Below are 20,085 nucleotides of genomic sequence, written 5' to 3'. Positions count from 1 at the left end.
GAGAAGAGGCAGGGACGAGCAAAGTCTTGGGACAAGTGGGGTGAACAACAGCATCCCCAGCCAGTGGTTGGGCCATGGATACTGGCATTCTGCATGGACTTGGTCAGGTCCCTTATCTGCAGTGACTTCCATCTATCGTCCTGTTTTTTAAGGAACCATTCAGATCCTGCATCCAAATGAAGATAAGGTCTGGCATGAAGGATTTTGATGATTAGACTTGATGATCTTGAAGGTCAACCCAGACAATTCTATGATTCTGTGTTTCTTTTGTATATTCAGAGGAGGCAATGCAGTTCTTGTGGGTGAAAAATGACAATTCAAAAAGAATCCAACATTTTTTCAGAAAGCAAACAACAGCAAAAGGCTGTTGGCACTCCTCTTTTTAAAGCTAGGTCATTTTTTCTAGGCTGCTATGCCTGTGTCAATGAACATAGGATTTTTTCATTTTTATAAAGAGGATTCAGTGTGGAAAAGAAGTTGTACAAGGGTCGGTTGCAAACCAGGAACAGCAGGCACATGCTTTGGGTGGGAAACCAAGCGAGCTGACCAACTGACAATGCTCCTAAGGCTTCTTTTGGAAAAAGGTAAATGGTTTGGCATGAATCCCAGAGTTACTTCTCCTTGTGACCAGTCTGCATCAGGACAAAGCATCAGAGAAGCCAGACGGCTGATGAGAATCGCTAACTTTTCATTAGAGCCTTTCATCCTGACAGAAATTTTCATATTGCATCTTTTGATTTACAGACCCATTTGAACAATTAGTTGAAATAATTAAAACTGGGGACCAGAAAAGGTGTTTTTGGATGAAGATGGAAATGCACCAAAAACTCGATCCAATAAAAGGGTTTATCCTCTCCTTACAAAAGTTTCCAAAACCACTAAACTCATGGCAACATTTTAAATATTGCTATAATTAGGATCAGCAAAGAGGTGGAGAACATTAAAATCTAATAAATGCACCACACAAGAGTAAACAAATTATTTTGTTGGATGCTGCGCGGCGGAGTTATTAGCTCGGCAGCCCCAGGGGCAGCGATGCACTGCCAGGAACGCAGAACAGCACAGCAGCAATTTCTTTGGGCTGGCTTGCAGCTAGATCATCTGCACTTTACGTATGGATTTTCTATACCCACATTTTTCTGTATGAAGTTATGGGAACAGGGTTGATGATGTAATAATTTTACCTAAATATTCAGGAGAGGAGACAGCGCTTCTTAAATACCAACTTTATTTTACACAGCCAATGGATCCTTAGAAAACTTTTTTTTTTCTAAGGCGAGGAGCGCTGAGAACATCAGCCTGTGCTCAGAACCGTGTTCACGTGGTTCTACAAGCACGTTATGCGATAGGCAGCTTCTCTGATTCACATCCCAGTTGGTGTCAGAGGGCAATCAGAGAGACGATAGAGACATCTTTTCCCAAGGCAAATTGCAAGGAATGTGTCTAATAAATCCACTAACAGATTTTAACTGTTTTATTTTTTGGCATGACGTATAGCACCTTTAGCAGAACGGCTTAGTTACATGCTCCTTTCTAGTACGTGTAGCAGTCAGACCATGTGGTTGCTTTTCTCTGTGACAATTCAGATCCCAGAGGAAGGTCTGGGAGTGAGCAGAGGGAACCAGAAGGCCATTCCTATTTCCCCCACGCCACCACTCCGAGCATGGATGTCCTGACAAACTCAGCAGGAGCTGTGCATACGAAATGATGGTAGGTTACGGCCCATAAAACTCTATTTTAATAACGCCACATGGAGTTATCCTTGGTTTATTGAAAGGCGTTTAATCATCAGGATGAACAGCGTCATGGCAGCTGGTTCTGCAAACCCTTCCCATGGCAAGTAAAACTTACTTTGTTGTAGGGGATCGAGATGAGATGAAAACAGGCAGGCTCAGTTACTCTGCACCATGCACATAAAAAGTACACCATGGACTGCACCCATGTTACACAAACAATGCTCATAGCACCAATGAAGGACATGAACAATTAGGCCAAATTACAGCCCAGGGTGGGTGCTGCAATCAAGGAGTTGCAGCATGCAGGTTCCACTTCTCCCTAACAGACAGAAGACGAAATCGGTGGCAGATGAGGGTGATGTGTCTGAGCACACATGACCAGCAAGGGTTTGCATTCAACAGGTCTTCTCAGTGCCCAAGTAGCAATGAGCAGGAAAGTAAAGGAAGTGCTGGGATTATGGGGTGAAAATAATTCTCTGATGGGGAGAAACGTGCTTTAGTGGAAAAAAATGGGAAGAGAGATGGCAAGGGTCAGCTGCGTGGTTTGTGCAAGGTGAGGTCCTCCTCCACACCTGGTTCAAAGGAAAGCTGTTCTCCTCCCCTTCTCCTCGCAGGGCTAACCGGGGCACGCCGGCCTGGCCCACGTCTGCTCTCATTTGCACTGGTGCCACTGACGTTAGCAGCTCACCCCTGGGACACTGCGGCTCCGCAGCGTGTCACTGCTGGCAAGGGCGTTACATCTGCTCCTGACTTTCCCTGGGATGAGCAGGAGGAGCTGTGCTGGTCCCCGATGCCAACGGAGACACGAGGAAAGTCAAAGTCCGTCGATGGTTGTGCTTTGGTGAGATGTGATGTACTGCAGCCCCTCCTGAGGGGCATGGCATAGCTCTGGGATGTTCTACAAATGTGAAATGGCAAACAAAGGTTGCATTCCCCGAATGGCAGAGATATAAGAATAGACCGTTTCGTTTAGAAAAAGCTTTTGAATAGGAGGAAGCTAGTTAAGGAGAATGATTTATGGCAGTGCAAGCTCTGTCGTACCAGAGGTGAGTTTTGTCAATCGGTTTCTACCTTGGAAATTATCACTGAAATCCCAGCAAAACCTCGCCAGCTGCCCGAACCTGACCTCAGGGAAGCCCCCATTGAATTCCTTTCAAAAGGACAACCTGAGTACTGCTGCCTGGACAGTGCCTGCCCTGGCTGGCTTCAGCAATCAGCTCCGCTCTGAGGACAAAACAGAGGAGCTGGTGGTGGCTCAGGAGGAGAAGAGGTGAGAAACTTTATCACGGGCAGGCTGCAAATCTGCCATTTCTTGCAAATTTGCCATTTCTCCTTAGAATCTTTTTTTGCAGGAAGGCAGAATTTGCTATAAATTGAGACCACAGCGTGATCTCTATTTCAGATTATGAAATTATAAGTATTGGACACAGCTAAAATAACAGGACATGATTATACTTAATGAGGCACTAAAAGGGAACAGCAGCATCTACAGAATGAATGTTGCCTCTGCTATCAGTAGGAGGGGATGCTGCTTTGAAATGGAAAAAATCAGTAGAAAAAGCACTGTAAGTCACTGGAACATGTTTGTTGAAATCGTGACCGCTGGCATAATGATTGAGAGGTCACTTCAAGGCAGTGACACGGGGGAAATGGATGCATTGATGTACAGCGAGCAGACTATGGCGTATCAGATGAGGTTATTAGATAAAGCTTCCTCTCATTCTCCACAAACATTGAATAATTCCAGCTGGCTGTTTAAGAAAATCAGGTTAAGAGATCAGTTGGGGGAGTTTTGTTTGCTTTATTTTGTAATTCTAAAACATACAGACTTCAAACCTGGCAAAATTTCAGACATAACCTGCAATACCAACACAGGGAGCATTTCAAAGGACGGTGATGAATATTCTGACCTTGAAATTTACAGGTGATAGCCTTTAAATTCTTTTCTCAAAGTGTTTTCTAAATGCATTTCATTGGCATGGAGCCAGTTAGTGAAGACCTAATGCTAATCTTAAGCTTGGAAATAGAAAAGTGAAAAAAAAGCAATGCAGCAAATTCCACCACATTTGCATGTCATGGTCTTGCAGCATCACTGTGACCACGGCATTGCTGAAGATCATTTGGATTTCTGTATGCAGATATCTTCTCTGTCGCTGCAGGTCCTTCTCACACTCATCTATAATGGGGGAAGAGAAAGAAAATAAGTTTAAGTGGTAGACATGCTGATAGATCAACTAGACAAATACACACAAAGCAGAAATGTTGGAGCCTTAAAGCAATGAAATGCCTAAAAGGCTCAAATTAATATAATTCTCCCAAGGAATATACAATTACATTTTATACTGTCAAATTTAGGAAAAAAAAAAAAAAAACAACATATTTTTGATGACCTTTCCTTCCATTCCAAATGGAAAACAAGCTCCTGTCTTACCACAGATTTATGCAGTCACTGATATAATCAAATGCATGGTTGTCCAGAACAGTCACTGATTTAAAAAAAAGCACTAAAAATTACCTTTGTTTTTTCCACGTTTAAATCACATTATGGAATCATTTCAGAACTGCCACGGGCAGCTCCCTATAAATGTCTCTCTTCCGCTCTACCCCTTCAGGATGGATGGCCTTGCTAGTCTGTCCTTTGTGCACGTTCTGCACATGCCAGCTTTCACTTGGTATAATTGGCACCATGGCTTTTAAACTTGTTTAAAAACTTTTGAGCCTTACTGCAGCTGAGGACCTTGAGACAAAAAGGACGACTTGCAGCTCCTGCTTCATCAAGTTGTCTAAGGAGCTATATATATTTCTTTTTACAATAAAATGAGTTTGCAAAATGTATTACTAAAATTATTGATCTTCCTACTGTGAGCGTCTGCATGATTCGATTTGATTTGTATTTATTGCTTCCCTCCTAATCAGCTTATAGGTATTTCTACTAAGAATATTCTTTAGATGTTATAAGGCCAGAGGAATTGAACTGACTTTCTGGCCAAAAAGCAGCTCAGATTTCTGTATGCAGTCTTAAAAACGTAAGGAATATCTTACAAAGCATGTCCATCCCCATAATTCCTTATTAAATGCAAACAGAGAACAAGAACTTGATATGCACAGCTCACATTTATATCACAAAAGGCACTGGGCAGTCTTCTCAGACCATGGGCACGTGAGGAGTGGTTTCAAAAGATGACGCAGTAAAACGCAGGCTCTGTTGTCGCATTTTTGTGACCACGAGCAAGAAAGTAGGTCTGGTTGATACGGGTGACACCTGTATTTGACTGAGGCTCTCGTGCAATTTTACATTTGCAGTTTACTGCGTGGCTGGAGGAAAATCTGAACCTGGCATTTGGTTAGGCCAGAAAGCTGAAGCAGGCCACTGCAAAGAGTCCTAAGGGACAAAATTGCCACCATGCTGTTGTAATTTGAAGAAACATAAAATGACTAGATTGCACAGGCTCCTCTGAGATCCTTGGCCAAACTCATAAGCTAATTCATACCATGAAATTCTCAGATTTTTCACCCAAAAAGGCTTTGCACATGGTAAGTCCGCCAAGCAGGACTGCTTTCATGCTCCCTTGTTTCTTAATTTTGCTGTAAAACGTTCTTACCTAAAAACCTCTTCATTTCTGTTCAACGTTTACTGTAGTGGTCTGCATCAGAAAAATAAACTATTGTTATATACAGCATCTAAATAAAAATGGGTCCCTTGGAGATCTCAGTAGCCATCCGCAAGGTGGACTCCTCGTTTAGTGCTAATTAAAGAGAAAAAGGAGTCACTGCAGTTATGTAGAGTCGTCACTGAGCTAGAGCCCTTCATTGGCTTTCTTTACGTGAATCAATTAAACATCCACCAGGAGAGCAATTAACCTAGATACAAATTAGACTAGCAGGGAGAACGTTTCCTTGTATCAGGCCTTTTATTTTAGAAATAAGAATCATCCATATTTAAGTGCGCTGTTTTGCCTCAGCTAAAAACAAGTCAATAAAAGAAAGGAAAGTCAAATGTCACGGTGAAGAAGGAGGATGCAGCTGTTGCTTTTTGTGCTGTAAGGACTAAAGTAAAGCTGAGTGCAAAAGCAGGGTGACAGCACACAGGAGGTAAACCCAAATGCATACAAAGGAGCCCTGCCCACAAACTAATTAGGAACAGCTGCCATAAATAGCCTAGTAACTGGCCGCAGATTTAGGTCCAAGCATTATAAACATAAATCTTCCCAGATCAGGGGTTTTATTCCCCAGACATGTCTGCAAGTGTGAGCATTTCTCTGAAATTACTGGAGCAATGCTGATTTATATTCGACTTTAGTTTGCAAAAGAGCCCCCCGGCTCTGAGCAGGGATGTCCGCAGAGCTTCCAGCCCGTTCACGCCACCAGCAGTTTTGCTGGGTTCAAATCCCCAGGAGTTGCACTTGTGTTAGGCCCAGGATTTTGCAAAACTGTAGGATGGGGTCGCACACAGGCCCTGTGGTTAGCACAACAGGCAGTGTTCCTTGGCAAGACCTCCCTGTCTTGAAAAATGGGGCTTCTACCCCAATAATGCCTCTAACTGCTAGCATGACGAATGTGTTGTGATAACAGATGTCAAAGGTAGCCGTGGCTGCGGCTAACTTTCTCTAATTTCCAGCCTGCAATAATTTTTCACTGCTATTCCTCGGAAGCAGCACTAGGAATAGTTTTGCCCTATGGCAGTCATACGGCGTGTACAGCTTCAGGAAAAGTGATCGTAAAAGGAAGCACAGTAGCCTTTTCAGAGTTGTATTTTTAGAAAGGGGAGGCTAGGAAAAAACCTCTCAAAACTAGGTAGGAAGAGCTATTTTTGATCACTTCATCACTAAAAGGCTGCTATCCTGACCCGTGCTATTTTCTGTATGGCACTTTCAGGATAGATCCGTTTGAAGCATCAGACAATACACACAGGAGAAGTGACCAATGAGCCAGAAAGCCAAGCAGAGTGTGGAAGCATCAAGGGAACAAAGACGTGTTATTTCCTTTGCTTTTCATCTGAGCCAATTAGATTTGAGTTTTTCTTCGACTGGGCTGTGGCTCGGAGCTGATCCTTTGCATTGTCTGGGCCATTGTATGCCTGAATCCCCCAGCTCTGCAGAAGGCAGAATTGGGTGATTTAATACCTTGAATACAGACAAATTTCCCAAGACAGACAGGAGAACCCGAGATCAACCATTTCCTAACTATTGATTAGAGGACATTAATAGTTAGTCCCATCTCACTCCCTGCCATCCCGCTAGTCCTATAATTCAACATTATGGCCACAGACAGCAGGGTACTGCAGACTGCGTTTCCTCAACAGCACACGATTCCTATTAGAGTTATGGCTTTTCAAAGATGTCACACGTGAAATTCAGTATGTAGTTCGGCACGGGATCAAGAAGCACTGATTTGAATTATAACCAGACAGGCAAGGCAAATGAAGCTAACGGACCTCAGTGGTGGTTTCCAGATTTGTAGCTATTCTTACCTCTAAGTGTGCAGTGATACCCTGACACATCCATTGTGAGCCTCCCGTCCACTCCAGTTCTCTCTGACAAATTGATTTGCAGCACCCCACTGACATGAGTTTTTAAACATATAAATTCTGCTGATTCATCTCTGTTATGAACCCCTTTTACAGGCCAGGGAGACACTTGAAATCTTGTTAGAGGCTGGGCTGGATATTCTCTGCGGCCAAGGGGCCATTTGAAGCATCAGGACAGTCTCCAAGCTCATTCATGCCACACCTGAACCCAGTCCTCCCAGTTGGCACGTGAGCTAACTCTATGTTTGGGTAAAGATGGCAGTGATGAAATGGTACAATTAAGGTTAAAAGAAAGTAATATTAACAGAAAGACGCTAAGCATCTTTAGGACTGAAGGCCTTAGAGCAGTCTTATAGCTACTACATTATTTCAATATTTTCCTATTCGTGGGCAGAGTATCTAAATCCAATCCTGCACCCAAATCCATTACATCACTCTGCATTATATCAGGGCCATAGCACCAAAGGTCATCTCTTTTCTAATGATGCTTTGGGAGAATAGCACCGGAAAGGAAACTGAGGCTCAGTGTTGCCACCTAAGCTCATTCATTTTCTTAAGGAGGTGCATATTTGCTGCTTACTGTTTCATTTGCTGCTTTGCTGTTTCATCAATCTTCACCTCCAAACTCTTTCTACCTGAAAAAGCTGTTCTGGGCAGGCTTATTTCTGTTTTGTCGTGTTTTGGCTTCTCTTATAAGGGAATCTACAATTAATTCTCTAGAAGAAACCAAGATTTCCAATATCTGTTTAATGTACATAGTCATTGCTTCAGAAACATTGTCATTAAGAAAGGTCATAGTTCATTTTTGTGCTGAATATGCTTTTCATATAGCAAGTTCATGGCACATCTGTACTTAATTGGTCCAAGAGCGGTTTGACGAATCGGTGAAACTGAGTTCAACATCCAGTTCAAGTAACTTGAACAGGGGTTTGCTGGCCAAGGACTCGATATGCTGCTTGAATATATTTGTAGAAAATGGGAGACTTGAATAGCTGCCATGGAGATAGAGGTACAAAATCTCTCTTTCCCTCTCACCCAAGTGAATGCCATTATGCCACATAATGCCACAGAAAGCTGCATTAATTTACAGCAGGTTCTGAAACTTTTCTTGAATATCTTTCTGTTATTTAATCATAAAACTCTAGGCTAAGTCCTCCACTGGAGTCATTTGGCATGGCTGATCCTTTGTGAATTTGCACAGGCTAGAAAACTGGCCCTTTGAAACATGGCAGGAGGTGGTCATGAATACGAACGTGCATTACGGAAGTTATAAAACAAATGTGCAATGCAGTGTTTTAAAAATGCAAGGAAAACGCCACTAGAAAATGTAGGTGGTAAGGTACATGTTTAGCTTTTTTAAGTCAGTAAATTACTGAAGTATGCTCCTAGCTGTGAAGTCATTCTTCGTATTGCTATGGAAAGAAACTTAGCTCTGTAACTTTAACTGCTCTTGGAGTGAATAAATCCAGGAAAGTGAATATCAGCAGTGAGCTTAAATGATGATCTGTAGAAATTTGCAAGGAATCTTCATTTACTCATAAATTGAATGCAGATGTTGCTTTAGGACTGTGCTTTCAGAAATTTATTACCTTCAAATGCAACACAAAGCATTCCTGCACAAAGGAAATAATGCAAGTGGCTGGGAATGTTTGATTTAAGGTTCTGAAATACAACCCCTGGCTGAACATGAATGATGAGAAGTGAGATGGTGTTAGGCAACTACTACTGTGTTACAGCTATGTCCTGCGAAAGTCCAGAACAGAAGGAAAATGAACACATAAATTTTTCAAAGCACAAGCGCTCCGCACGAGAACCGTCAGGCGTTGTGCTGGGGCATGTTATCAAACAGCCTGGCGTAGCTGCCTTAGCCAGGCCAGCTGGCCTCATCGCCACTGCCAGCAAGTCTGAGCCACGCCGAAGCAAGATGCTCACGTTTGAGTCCCCTCCCATTCACTTTGTCCCCTTTCCTTCATTGCACGTCCCCGAACAAGGATGAAGATAACTCGTGGAAGATCATGAGAACCCATCATGAAACCCCACACAGGACCTGTTATTTCAAATCTCAAGATCCTGAACAAATTACAGGGAAGGAAACAAATGTAAATGCTGTTTGCTGCGAGGCAGTCCCTAAGAGCAGCTTCCCATGAAGCTGAACACCAGCACTGCTTGCTCGTGTGATGGCTCAATCCTGCCAAGAGCCGTGCGCTTCTTCTGTGTCTGCTGATCACCTCTGGGCTTCCTTAGGAGTTCAGGTACCCAGCGCCACAGAGGATTAGGCCCTTAGTGCATAAACCTAAGTGTTTTCTTCCATAGCTGCCGCTATATAAATATTATTAGGACATCCTCAGCTGGACTGAAATGTCCTTGTTCTGTTGGCTGCACTGGAATGAGACCAATTTATGGCAGCTGATTATCTGGGCCATTATTTATTCCCAGTTTATGGTGACCAAATAAGGCTCTAGGACATCAAGGTCTTTGGCTGATACAAAGCGGCAGAACTTCACTGGTTTGGAGAGTTGTGCCCATCTACATTACTGTGTGGTGTGGAGTATAGGAAAGGGGCCAAATTCCGACTACCTTATTCGCCTTTTCAGCCTGACAAAATTCCTCCTGAAGTTGCACTTTGCTCTCCTTGCATTATTATCACTAATGCCTATTCAGGCTTAAATTTCTTAAGCTTAAGCTTGAAGCAGCCTTATATTTAAAATAGGCAGCCACTTACCAAGAGAAACCCCATTAAACTGACAAATAGTTTTTAATAGTTCCAACCAACTGCATTGCATTATCTGCCCAGTCCTCTTCGTTCTGTTGTCTCTCCATAACCTAAAAAAAAAAAAAAAAAAAAAGCCAACACCTTTTCTTCTACTCATCCGATACTATCATTTTTTAAAAGATATTCAAGTTAATTCATTGCCACTGAATGTATTTTCTACTCCTTTATCTGGAAGCAGTCAGGCTGTTGTGCAACTCCGCCTTCTGTGGTTTGTCTCCTTTTTTTTTTTTTAAGGAAGCTGCAGAACTCAGTCTCATCCTTCCATAGTATTTCTTTACTGCAGGTTTGTCAGTAGTGCGTAATCAAGATTAAAATCAATGCAGCTGATTTGCAGTTCGGTGTGAGTGCCTGCTCCTTCCGTGCATTTGCTCCAAAGCATGAGACATCATGTTGCTGTTTGCTCCAAAGTAGCATTGCTTGTTTCTTAAACTTTGGGGAAAAAGTTCTCTATAAGCAGAAATATTAGTCTTAATTTCAAAATCTCCAGAAATGGATATAGATAAAAAGGAAAAAGGAATTAGATGCTCATCAGAAATAAGGCATCATTTTAGACTAATTTCCCTGACTCATTCTAACCTTCAGATCACCTTCAGGATCATGTAGCAGGAACGCTGTCCATCTACATCTTATTATAGCCAGAAATGCATATTACAAGACTGTGATTAAAATGAAAATGATGTATTTTATTTCAGAAGGAAATTCTGTACATGCTTGTAAATGCCTGCGTGAATAAAAAACTTTTCCTTACCTGAATACCCTGATTTTTAAGGTAGTCAATACGTATTATGAAAATGATTGTATTCTATAAAAGTTTGCACTGCTTGAATTTCAAGATGCAATGAATAAGCCGAACGCTATCACTGCTTGATTATAAAGCAACAATTTATTTTGCATGCTGGGTAAATGGATTTAAAACAATCCATGCCTCAATTGTATTTAATGAAAGGGAGTTCTATTACAAAGTTCAGTATGTCTCTCCTTACTTGCTGTTCAACTCCATTAACTTGTTTTCAGAACATTAAAAGGATAATAAAAATTCCCAAGCACCTCTGTTAACCATATGTTTGCTTTTCCAGTAAGTTTTACATACGTATAAAACATGTTCTGCCCCCCCCCCCCCCCCAGTCTTTTATTTCCTTATCAGGGGAAAAAAGAGTAGTAAACCAGATCATAACATATATTTTTCCCTAAAATGAAACTAAATGTGATGCCATAATAGACAGTATTTTTGTTTTGACTTCCAATCAAATCCAAAGAGCTGCTTTTTGCCCATGGAGAAAACTTCTACCAAAATAAGTGGAACAGATTTAGAATCCATGATTGCTTCAATTATGGTATAATCTTTTCTCTATGCTTGTCATATAAAACTCCAGAGAGGTTAAACAGTGGATCTAACTGCCTGTGTTTGCAAATACAATTCAGCGGATACCGGGGATAATTCCGACTTCTCCACTGACTGCAGTGCTGCAGTCCTATGACAGCATCATATTAATGAGCCAGCAGAGGTCCGATGTTCCATGTGCCTTGCAAAGTTTAACCCTGTCCCTCGGACTTCCCTAACTCTCCACGATGAAGACACAGCAGCAGCAAAACCAGGAGCTGTGAATGCCCCAGGTTAAAGGCAGGAAGACTTTTCTGGGGACGGATTTTGCCTGTTAACAAGATCAACTCCTCCAAAATTCAGATTGCTGAACACAGGCAGACACATTTTCAGCACCTTTCTGAACGAGGGGTTAAAACCTACCCCCCTCAGCTTTCCTTTGCTTTGCAATGGAGCTGTATCAGTGATTTTTCTAGCACCAGCAGGGCTTTTTTTTTTTTTTTTTTTTTTCCTTTTCTTTGCAGCTTACTAATCAATTGCCTGTGTAGCTGTCACCCATCCAGGAGGAGTTCAAAGTCTGGATGCTAGCTAGTCTCTGCATGCAACCCCTAGAAAGTATATTGGACCACAAAAACATAATTCTTAACAGAATTTCCAAGCAGGAGAATTCATTTCTAAGCAATGCACCAAGCGATAGACGAAACAGGGAGGGCGGGAGGAAAAAAAAAAAAAAAAGAGGAAGAAAGGGAGAGAAGGAAGAACCAAGAGTAGGGATTTTGGGTGCAAGGGGGGGCTTTCAAACTCCTGTTTCCTGCAGCGGGTGCAGGGCAGAGCGCAGCCAGCCCCCTGCAGCCCCCCTCCTGCGGCTGCCCTGGCCCCCAAGGGGAGGCAGAGCTCTCCTTGCCGCAAAGCCTCCCGCAGCACCCCCAGGCCCCCGGCCCCGGCCACTTTTGACCTTCAAATGTCACAGCCTGCCTGGGGAGGGAGAACCGGGGAGGTGGCACCGGGGGGTGGCATTTTGGGTCCCCTCTGCCCCCTGCTCCCCCACCCCCCCTGTGCCATGCGGGAGCTGCCCGTGGTGCTGCAGCCGCTGCTGCTGGCCCCGGTCGGGCCCCGATCCTGGCCCCGATCCTGGCCCCGGTCCTGGCCCCGGTCCTGGCCCCGGTCCTGGCCCCGGTCCTGGCCCCAGCCCCGGTCCCGACCCGGCCGCGGGCCCTACCCTGCGGGCTCCGCCGGGCGCTGCGCTCCGCCATGGCCTCTGCGGGGGTGGGAGGGAGGAAAGGGGCAAGGAAAAGGTGAAAGAAAGAAAAGGGAGAAAAGGAAAAGGGAAAGAAAGGGATAGGAAAAGGAAAGAAAAGAAAGAAAAAGGGAAATGGAATGAAAGAAAGGAAAATGAAAGAAAGAAAAGAAAGAAAGGAGAAAAAAAGAAAAGAAAGGAAAAGCAAAATTAAAGAAAAGAAAGGAAAAGGAAAGAAAGGAAAGGAAAAGGAAAGAAAAGAAAGGAAAGGAAAACGAAAGAGAGGAGAGAGAAAAGAAAGGAAAGGGAAAAAGGAAAATAGAAGAGAAAGAGCGGCGATGTAAGGGTGGGGGAGCAGGGAGCCGGGGGAAGGGGAGGGGGGAGCGGGGGCGCACGGGAATGGGGACGGGGGCAGGGGCGCAGCGGGGAGGGGGCAGCGGGGATTTGGGGGGGTCGGGAGTGGGGAGCAGGGGCCGGCGAGCGAAGGGGGGAGCCAGGAAGGGAAGGGGGGAGCCGGGGCAGTGGGGGAGGCAAGGGAGGGAGGGGAGGAGCCGGGGAGGCGGAGCAGGGGAAGGGCCGGGGGGAGGCCGCCCCCCCGGCCACGTTGTGCCGCCGGGGCTTTATAAGGGGCGGCGGGCGGCGGAGCAGCGCCGTGCTGCCCCCGGAGTGTCCCCAGCCATGAGCTACACGATGGAGCCCTTGGGCAACCCCTCGTACCGGCGGGTGACCGAGACCCGGGCCACCTACAGCCGTGCCAGCGCCTCCCCGTCCAGCGGCTTTCGCTCGCAGTCGTGGTCGAGGGGCTCCGGCAGCACCGTGTCGTCCTCCTACAAGCGCCCCAACCTCGGAGCCCCCCGAGCCCCCTACGGCTCCACGGTGCTGAGCTCCGCCGACAGCCTCGACGTGAGCCAGTCGTCGCTGCTCAACGGGGCGGCCGAGCTGAAGCTGAGCCGCTCCAACGAGAAGGAGCAGCTGCAGGGGCTCAATGACCGCTTCGCCGGCTACATCGAGAAGGTGCACTACCTGGAGCAGCAGAACAAGGAGATCGAAGCGGAGCTGGCGGCCCTGCGGCAGAAGCACGCCGGCAGGGCGCAGCTGGGCGATGCCTACGAGCAGGAGCTGAGGGAGCTGCGAGGAGCCCTGGAGCAGGTGAGCCACGAGAAGGCGCAGATCCAGCTGGACTCGGAGCACATCGAGGAGGACATCCAGCGCCTGCGGGAGCGCTTCGAGGACGAGGCGAGGCTGCGTGATGAGACAGAGGCCACCATCCGCGCCCTGCGCAAGGAGATGGAGGAGGCCTCGCTCATGCGGGCGGAGCTGGACAAGAAGGTGCAGTCGCTGCAGGACGAGGTGGCCTTCCTGAGGGGCAACCACGAGGAGGAAGTGGCCGAGCTGCTGGCACAGCTGCAGGCGTCCCACGCCACGGTGGAGAGGAAGGACTACCTGAAGACCGACCTCACCACAGCGCTGAAGGAGATCCGCGCCCAGCTGGAGTGCCAGTCCGACCACAACATGCACCAGGCCGAGGAGTGGTTCAAGTGCCGCTACGCCAAGCTGACAGAGGCAGCCGAGCAGAACAAGGAGGCCATCCGCTCTGCCAAGGAAGAGATCGCCGAGTACCGGAGGCAGCTGCAGTCCAAGAGCATCGAGCTGGAGTCGGTGCGCGGCACCAAGGAGTCACTGGAGAGGCAGCTGAGCGACATCGAGGAGCGCCACAACAACGACCTCACCACCTACCAGGTGCCGGGGGGGCTGGGGGTGGCGGGGTGGGGGTGTTGTGGGGAGATGGAGCCCCCTTCTGGGTGCTGAGCATGGTGCTGGGTCGGGGGGGAGCTGGGGAGGGGGGGGTCTGTGGGGTCTGGGGTCCTGCTGCCCCGAGCCCGGCGCTCGCTGTCGGCGCGTTTCTGAAAGTCAGTCCCCAACTTCTTGCGCTCTCCGTGCGTGTGGCTTTGTCACAGGGGCTTTCTTGTCTCCGCTGCAGGACACAATTCATCAGCTGGAAAATGAGCTTAGGGGAACAAAGTGGGAAATGGCACGTCACCTGAGGGAATACCAGGATCTCCTCAATGTCAAGATGGCCCTGGATATTGAAATTGCTGCGTACAGGTACAGTAGGGTCGTTGCAGACATGTCTGGAATATTAATAGCACTGCAGATGCTGCTGCTCTGAGAAGCCGTACCATGGATGAGAAATAGCTGCATGCAGTGAACACAACTCAAATTAGAGCTTGACTAAATTACTGCAAGCCTCTCCAAATCTAGGCAGACCCTGGAAGGGCTGCAGTAAGGAGGCAGAGCTCGCTGGGGACCAGCTCGCTGGTAATGAGTGGCGAAGCTCCCAGTGTGCTCAGTGGCACTGGGATGGCGTGACTCAGTGCAGTGGCACCCTGGTGCTGCATTCTGCCCTTGTTTACAAAAGCAGAAGACGAAGCAAAAGACAAGCTTATTTTTAACTCCTGCTTGCTTTGCATATGCCAAGCAAGTGGTGCTTGTCATTTGAATTCCCTTTTATCACTTGAGAGGGACGGTGTGCTTGCTTGATCACAGTTTCAGGCAGGGACGGAATCTGCTTGTCACAAACACTTTTGCTTTTCTTGCTCAACTTTCCTCTGGCATCCACTCTAATCTAGAGCAGGAAAACTGCTTGCTATTGCCATCACCTGGCAGATTTTTTTTAGGCTCCTTTGCATCACTTCAGAACTCTAATCAGAACCACTGATTTTTCTGGGTCACAGGCTTAGATGAAAAACATGCCTTTCAATACAAGAAAAGTCAAAATAGAAAGCACCCTCAAGTCCCTTTAAATTCCTGAGGCTGTTCAGACAAACACAGGTTCCCTAGTGTCTGTAGCTGTTTGCTGCCAAAGATCACTTGAATGAACCAAAGTCTCTGAAGCCTTCTATTTTCAAAGCCACACAAGAAGGGTGGATGCCCAGGCTATTGCACTAGAGCCGTGCTCTAGCTGGCTTTGAAAGTCTCAGTGGCAATATTCAATTCGGGACCTTTGGCTGCATTCAGTTTTCAGTTCACCTGAGTCATAATGCAGCCCAGGAAGCTAATCAGCCTGAGTTTCTGATGGTAAAGATGAATTGCAACTGATCTGCCATAGGTGGTATGTTTGCCACATGCAAAGCAAGCCAGAAGGTGCTTGCTGAATATGAATTTACTGGAAGAGCTGATTTGAGGAAAGCAGAACTCGGGCTGTGAGCGATGGATTATGCTGATCAGCTCTAGCATATTCTACAAAACTGTTTTCATTGCCCTGACAGAGGGAGATATTCTAATAGCCGTCCCTTATGTTGGGTTTCTGTGCTCACTGTTTTTCTTCCTCCTGACTCCTTTAGGAAGCTGCTGGAGGGTGAAGAGACAAGATTCAGTGCCTTCTCTGGAAGCATTACTGGGCCCATATTCACACACAGACAACCATCTGTCACAATAGCATCAACTAAAATACAGAAAACAAAAATCGAACCACCAAAGCTGAAGGTCCAGCACAAATTCGTAGAAGAAATCATTGAAGAGACAAAAGTAGAGGATGAGAAGTCTGAAATGGAAGATGCCCTAGCAGCTATTGCAGAAGAAATGGCAGCGAAGGCCCAGAAAGAAGAACAGGAGGAGGAAAAGGCAGAAGAAGCTGCAGAGGAAGAAGTTGTTTCTGAGAAGGCAGCCGCAGAACAGGCAGCTGCACCTGAGGAAGAAGAGAAGGAGGAAGAGGCAGAGGAGGAAGAAGCTGCGAAATCTGATGCAGCAGAAGAAGGAGGCTCTGAAAAAGAAGAGATAGAGGAAAAGGAAGAAGGGGAGGAGGCTGAGGAACAAGAGGAAGAAGCTGAGGCCAAGGGCAAAGCTGAAGAGGTAGGAGCGAAGGTCGAGAAGGTCAAAACACCTCCCGCAAAGTCACCCCCTAAATCCCCCCCTAAATCCCCTGTAACTGAGCCGGCCAAGGTAGTCCAGAAAGAACCTGCTGCAGAAGCAGGAAAGGAACAGAAAGTGGAGAAAGGTGCCGAGAAGGCAGCCAAGGAGGAAGAGAAAGCAGCATCTCCAGAGAAGCCAGCCACACCAAAGGTAACATCTCCGGAGAAGCCTGCAACACCGGAGAAACCTGCATCCCCAGAAAAGCCTGCAAGCCCAGAGAAGCCCGCGACCCCAGAGAAAGCAGTGACCCCGGAGAAGCCGGCGAGCCCGGAGAAGCCCCGCTCTCCAGAAAAACCAGCAACCCCGGAGAAGCCCCGCTCTCCAGAAAAGCCGGCGACCCCAGAGAAGCCCCGCTCTCCGGAGAAGCCAGCTTCCCCAGTCAAAGACGAAAAGGCCGTGGTGGAGGAGACCGTCACCGTCACGAAGGTAACAAAAGTTAGCGCAGAGGTCGAGGCCTCCAAGGAGTCCAGGAAAGAAGACATTGCAGTGAATGGTGAGGTGGAGGAGAAGAAGGAGGAATCCAAAGAGGAGGAGGAAGACAAGGGGGTGGTCACCAATGGCCTAGACGTGAGCCCAGTTGATGATAAGGGTGAGAAAATCGTAGTAACCAAAAAAGCAGAGAAAATCGTTAGTGAAGGAGGGGACAGTACAACCACATACATCACGAAGTCTGTGACAGTCACTCAGAAGGTAGAGGAACATGAAGAAAGCTTTGAGGAGAAATTAGTGTCCACCAAGAAAGTGGAGAAAGTTACTTCACATGCTGTAGTAAAAGAGATTAAAGAGTGAATTAAATAAATTATAGCTAAATTAAAAAAAAAAAATTAAAGAGCTTGGGTCGGTGCAAAAGGTTAAGCCATATGACAGCTGCAAAATGCATGTGAGTGACGGCTTTAAAGCAGAATGGGTTCTCTCATGGAGGCTCCAGACACACAGTATTTTACTTTTTTGTGCAATATAGGGGAGGGGGGGGGAATGCATGCAGGCTCAAGATGTACTCCCTCCACAGAGCTTGGGGAACTAAAAAAAATAAAAATTATAAAAAAAAATATTAATAATAATGCATGAGATGAAATGTGCAAAGGAAGCTTTTGAATTTCCTGAGCTGTTGGAGGGACATATCTGAGGAACGACTTAAGATGTATTATGCAAAGAACCAACTGAGCCAAAAACAAACAGAAAACAGTACTAGAATATTCATGAGAACCAGAACTCTCCTAGCCTTAAAAAAAAGCTACTTATAAATAATTATGTTTACCTCACTGGTGCAATTAGGGTGGACTTTTGCTCATGGGAGAACCTAGTCGACATGCACAGTACGCAACCTTTTGTTGTTTGATGTAAAACCGTCACAGCAGTTCTTGCTCAATAAAGGTCAATACTGAAAATATGCCTTGTCTGGTGATTCTCTTCCAACTCAAATCCCTCCCTGAAATAAGGTATTTGTACTGACCAGCAGGGTGGTGGGGGTTGAAAAGGCTCTGGAGCTTTTCCTTCTCTGCATTTCCTCATTAAGATAACAAATTTCCTGTAGCATGATTAAGTAATGCTAATACTTCAGCTGGTTTAAGCAAACATGAGCCATATGCCCTGGTTTCTAGAGCAAAGTGGGATCTATTCTATGGGGTGGCCTTCTGGTGCTTGGAGGGGTTGCAGTCCCTCTTGCTAACAGAGGAAGGGGTCTCTAAGGCGTGTGCTGCTAACACTGCTTGTCTGAGCAATCCTGCTCGTGTTACTTGTAAAAGCGTTGGGCTGGCTCTGCATACTGGTCTCAATGCTTAAGGAGAACCTTAAAGATAGGGTAATTTCCAGATCATTCCTTGACTTCCCTGTGATAGTAGCATATCTGTTAACTGGTCATGGTATCTTCTGTGACGCTCATTTGTGACTTAATGGGTCTTTGCTCACTTAAGTCGTCTCAGCCCCGACACTATGTATTCAAAAGGTAGTAGGTAGCAGCTTTTACTTTTTCCTTTCCTGCCTTAATTCTGTGGGAACGTCCTTCTCATCACCTCCCTGTCTCAAATGATCCACAGTGAAATCTGTCTCTAAACACAAAATTTAGAAATTGAGGGCAAATAATTTCCTAGAAAAAGGAAACTGTCCCAGAGATGACATTGGGTTGAGTATCAAAAATATCCCTGACTCATTTTTTTACATATTTGTCCATCTTAAAATAACTGTAGAAAGGAAACCATTCCAGAGCCTGGACTGAGGCTTAGTAGAGTTCAGATTACACCTGGTATGACTGAGAAATAAAATAAAATTAAAGCATTTTTTTTATCATTTCCAATAGAAAGCCCTTCTAAATGCTGGCCTATGTCTACCACCATTTGCAGGTTGGCTTCATTAAGAAGAAAGCCAGGTAAAAGGGCCCTTTAAAATCCCAGTACATGGAAATTAAATGGAGATAGCTGACGCAAACGGAGAAAGAGGAGGGCCCTGACTCTAGTTTAGGGAAATAATGTCTTATTCTAGGATTAAGATTGTGTTTATTTCAATTGCATTTTAAAAGGATAACAAAGACCACTTCTACTGCTTTACATGCCATAAATAGCAAAGAAATGCAAATCTTTTTTTTGTTCAGCTGCCTGGGTTTGGCATATGAACTGTTCTGAAAGCTGTTGACTAATAGAGGGTCTGATCAAAACCCATGCTTTGCATAAGCCTTCCAATTCTTTGCCCTATCAATAATTGAAGATCAAGTAGATTTTAATTGGAAGGGTTACTCATGTTCTTCACTGGAGAAAACGTAAAAACTCCACAGTAGATAAGTCTTTCAAATAAATGCGAATGCCTTTGTGTAGCAAAGTAATGAATGTTTCTCCTGCTGATATCAATAATGGAAAGCTGTGCTCAACAGATTGCTGCTTGAGTGACGTTTAATTAAAGCAGAGTAAGCAAATTAAATGGCAGCTTCTCTGTAGCAAGCTTATTTGTGAAAGTTACGTGCATATGTGGATGTAAAAATAACTATACCTTTATGAATAAAATGTTAACGAGCCTAGTCCCACTCACCTGCCATCAGTGCTGCCAGAATCTGCTAAAATGTCACGAATTGTGAAGCCAATGGGCTACCCCTCAGCATGGAAAGTTGGGCATCTTCAGCATCAGGACAAAGAAGGGTCACCTTGTACAATTAATTAAATTTTGACATCAGTGAGAAACTCGAGAACATGTTAACTTGTGCTTACACAGGTGCAGGTGGGATCCCAAACTGGCTTGCTCTTTTTTATGTTATGCTTTCTTTTCAGTTCTGGTAGGAGACAGGTACAAGGACAAAACCTAGAAATTAATGTCCATGTTGCTAAATGCAGCCAACAGACCAGAGTTTTACAGCAAGAAATGACAGCCATTGAAGTAAGGCAAACTCATGGGCTACTCATTGGCATATTACAAAATACTCTCTTCCTCCCCTTTTCCACACAAAGCATACTTCAGCCTTTAGTTATTATCCACAACTACACTTCTTTTCTCTGTATGCTTTAACATACAAATTTTTTTAATTATTATTATTATTTTTAGTTTGGTCTATTTCCCACTGCAAATGTTTCCGTCAAATCCTAAGAGAAATAAGCA

At 45.4% G+C, this 20,085-nt stretch overlaps 1 protein-coding gene and 1 long non-coding RNA gene across 2 annotated transcripts; one reads left to right on the top strand and one right to left on the bottom strand.

The window, feature by feature from the left end:
* Nucleotides 1–3,517: 3,517 nt before the first annotated feature.
* Nucleotides 3,518–13,101, bottom strand: LOC308183100. Its single transcript, XR_013942259.1, has 3 exons — nucleotides 12,577–13,101; nucleotides 9,986–10,086; nucleotides 3,518–3,912 (listed from the first exon to the last, which is right to left on the bottom strand). It is a non-coding gene; the product is annotated as an uncharacterized lncRNA (long non-coding RNA).
* A 67-nt stretch (nucleotides 13,102–13,168) lies between these two features.
* Nucleotides 13,169–17,894, top strand: NEFM (neurofilament medium chain). The gene is made up of 3 exons (XM_080568616.1): nucleotides 13,169–14,334; nucleotides 14,576–14,700; nucleotides 15,939–17,894. The coding sequence occupies exons 1-3, from the start codon at nucleotides 13,273–13,275 to the stop codon at nucleotides 17,293–17,295; spliced, it is 2,544 nt and encodes an 847-aa protein (XP_080424742.1). The 5' UTR covers nucleotides 13,169–13,272; the 3' UTR covers nucleotides 17,296–17,894.
* Nucleotides 17,895–20,085: the final 2,191 nt, after the last annotated feature.

This window comes from Anser brachyrhynchus (assembly GCF_964034855.1).
Source record: "Anser brachyrhynchus genome assembly, chromosome: 26".
In the NCBI taxonomy this organism is placed as follows: Eukaryota; Metazoa; Chordata; class Aves; order Anseriformes; family Anatidae; genus Anser; species Anser brachyrhynchus.
This window is presented reverse-complemented; position numbering and strand designations above follow the sequence as displayed.

What these genes read in the sequence shown, in the direction of transcription:
- NEFM (XM_080568616.1), top strand. Translation starts at nt 13,273, where the DNA reads ATGAGCTACACGATGGAGCCCTTGGGCAACCCCTCGTACCGGCGGGTG. An exon ending in ACGACCTCACCACCTACCAG is followed by an intron (nt 14,335 to 14,575) that starts GTGCCGGGGGGG and finishes TCTCCGCTGCAG; the next exon opens with GACACAATTCATCAGCTGGA. An exon ending in ATTGAAATTGCTGCGTACAG is followed by an intron (nt 14,701 to 15,938) that starts GTACAGTAGGGT and finishes TGACTCCTTTAG; the next exon opens with GAAGCTGCTGGAGGGTGAAG.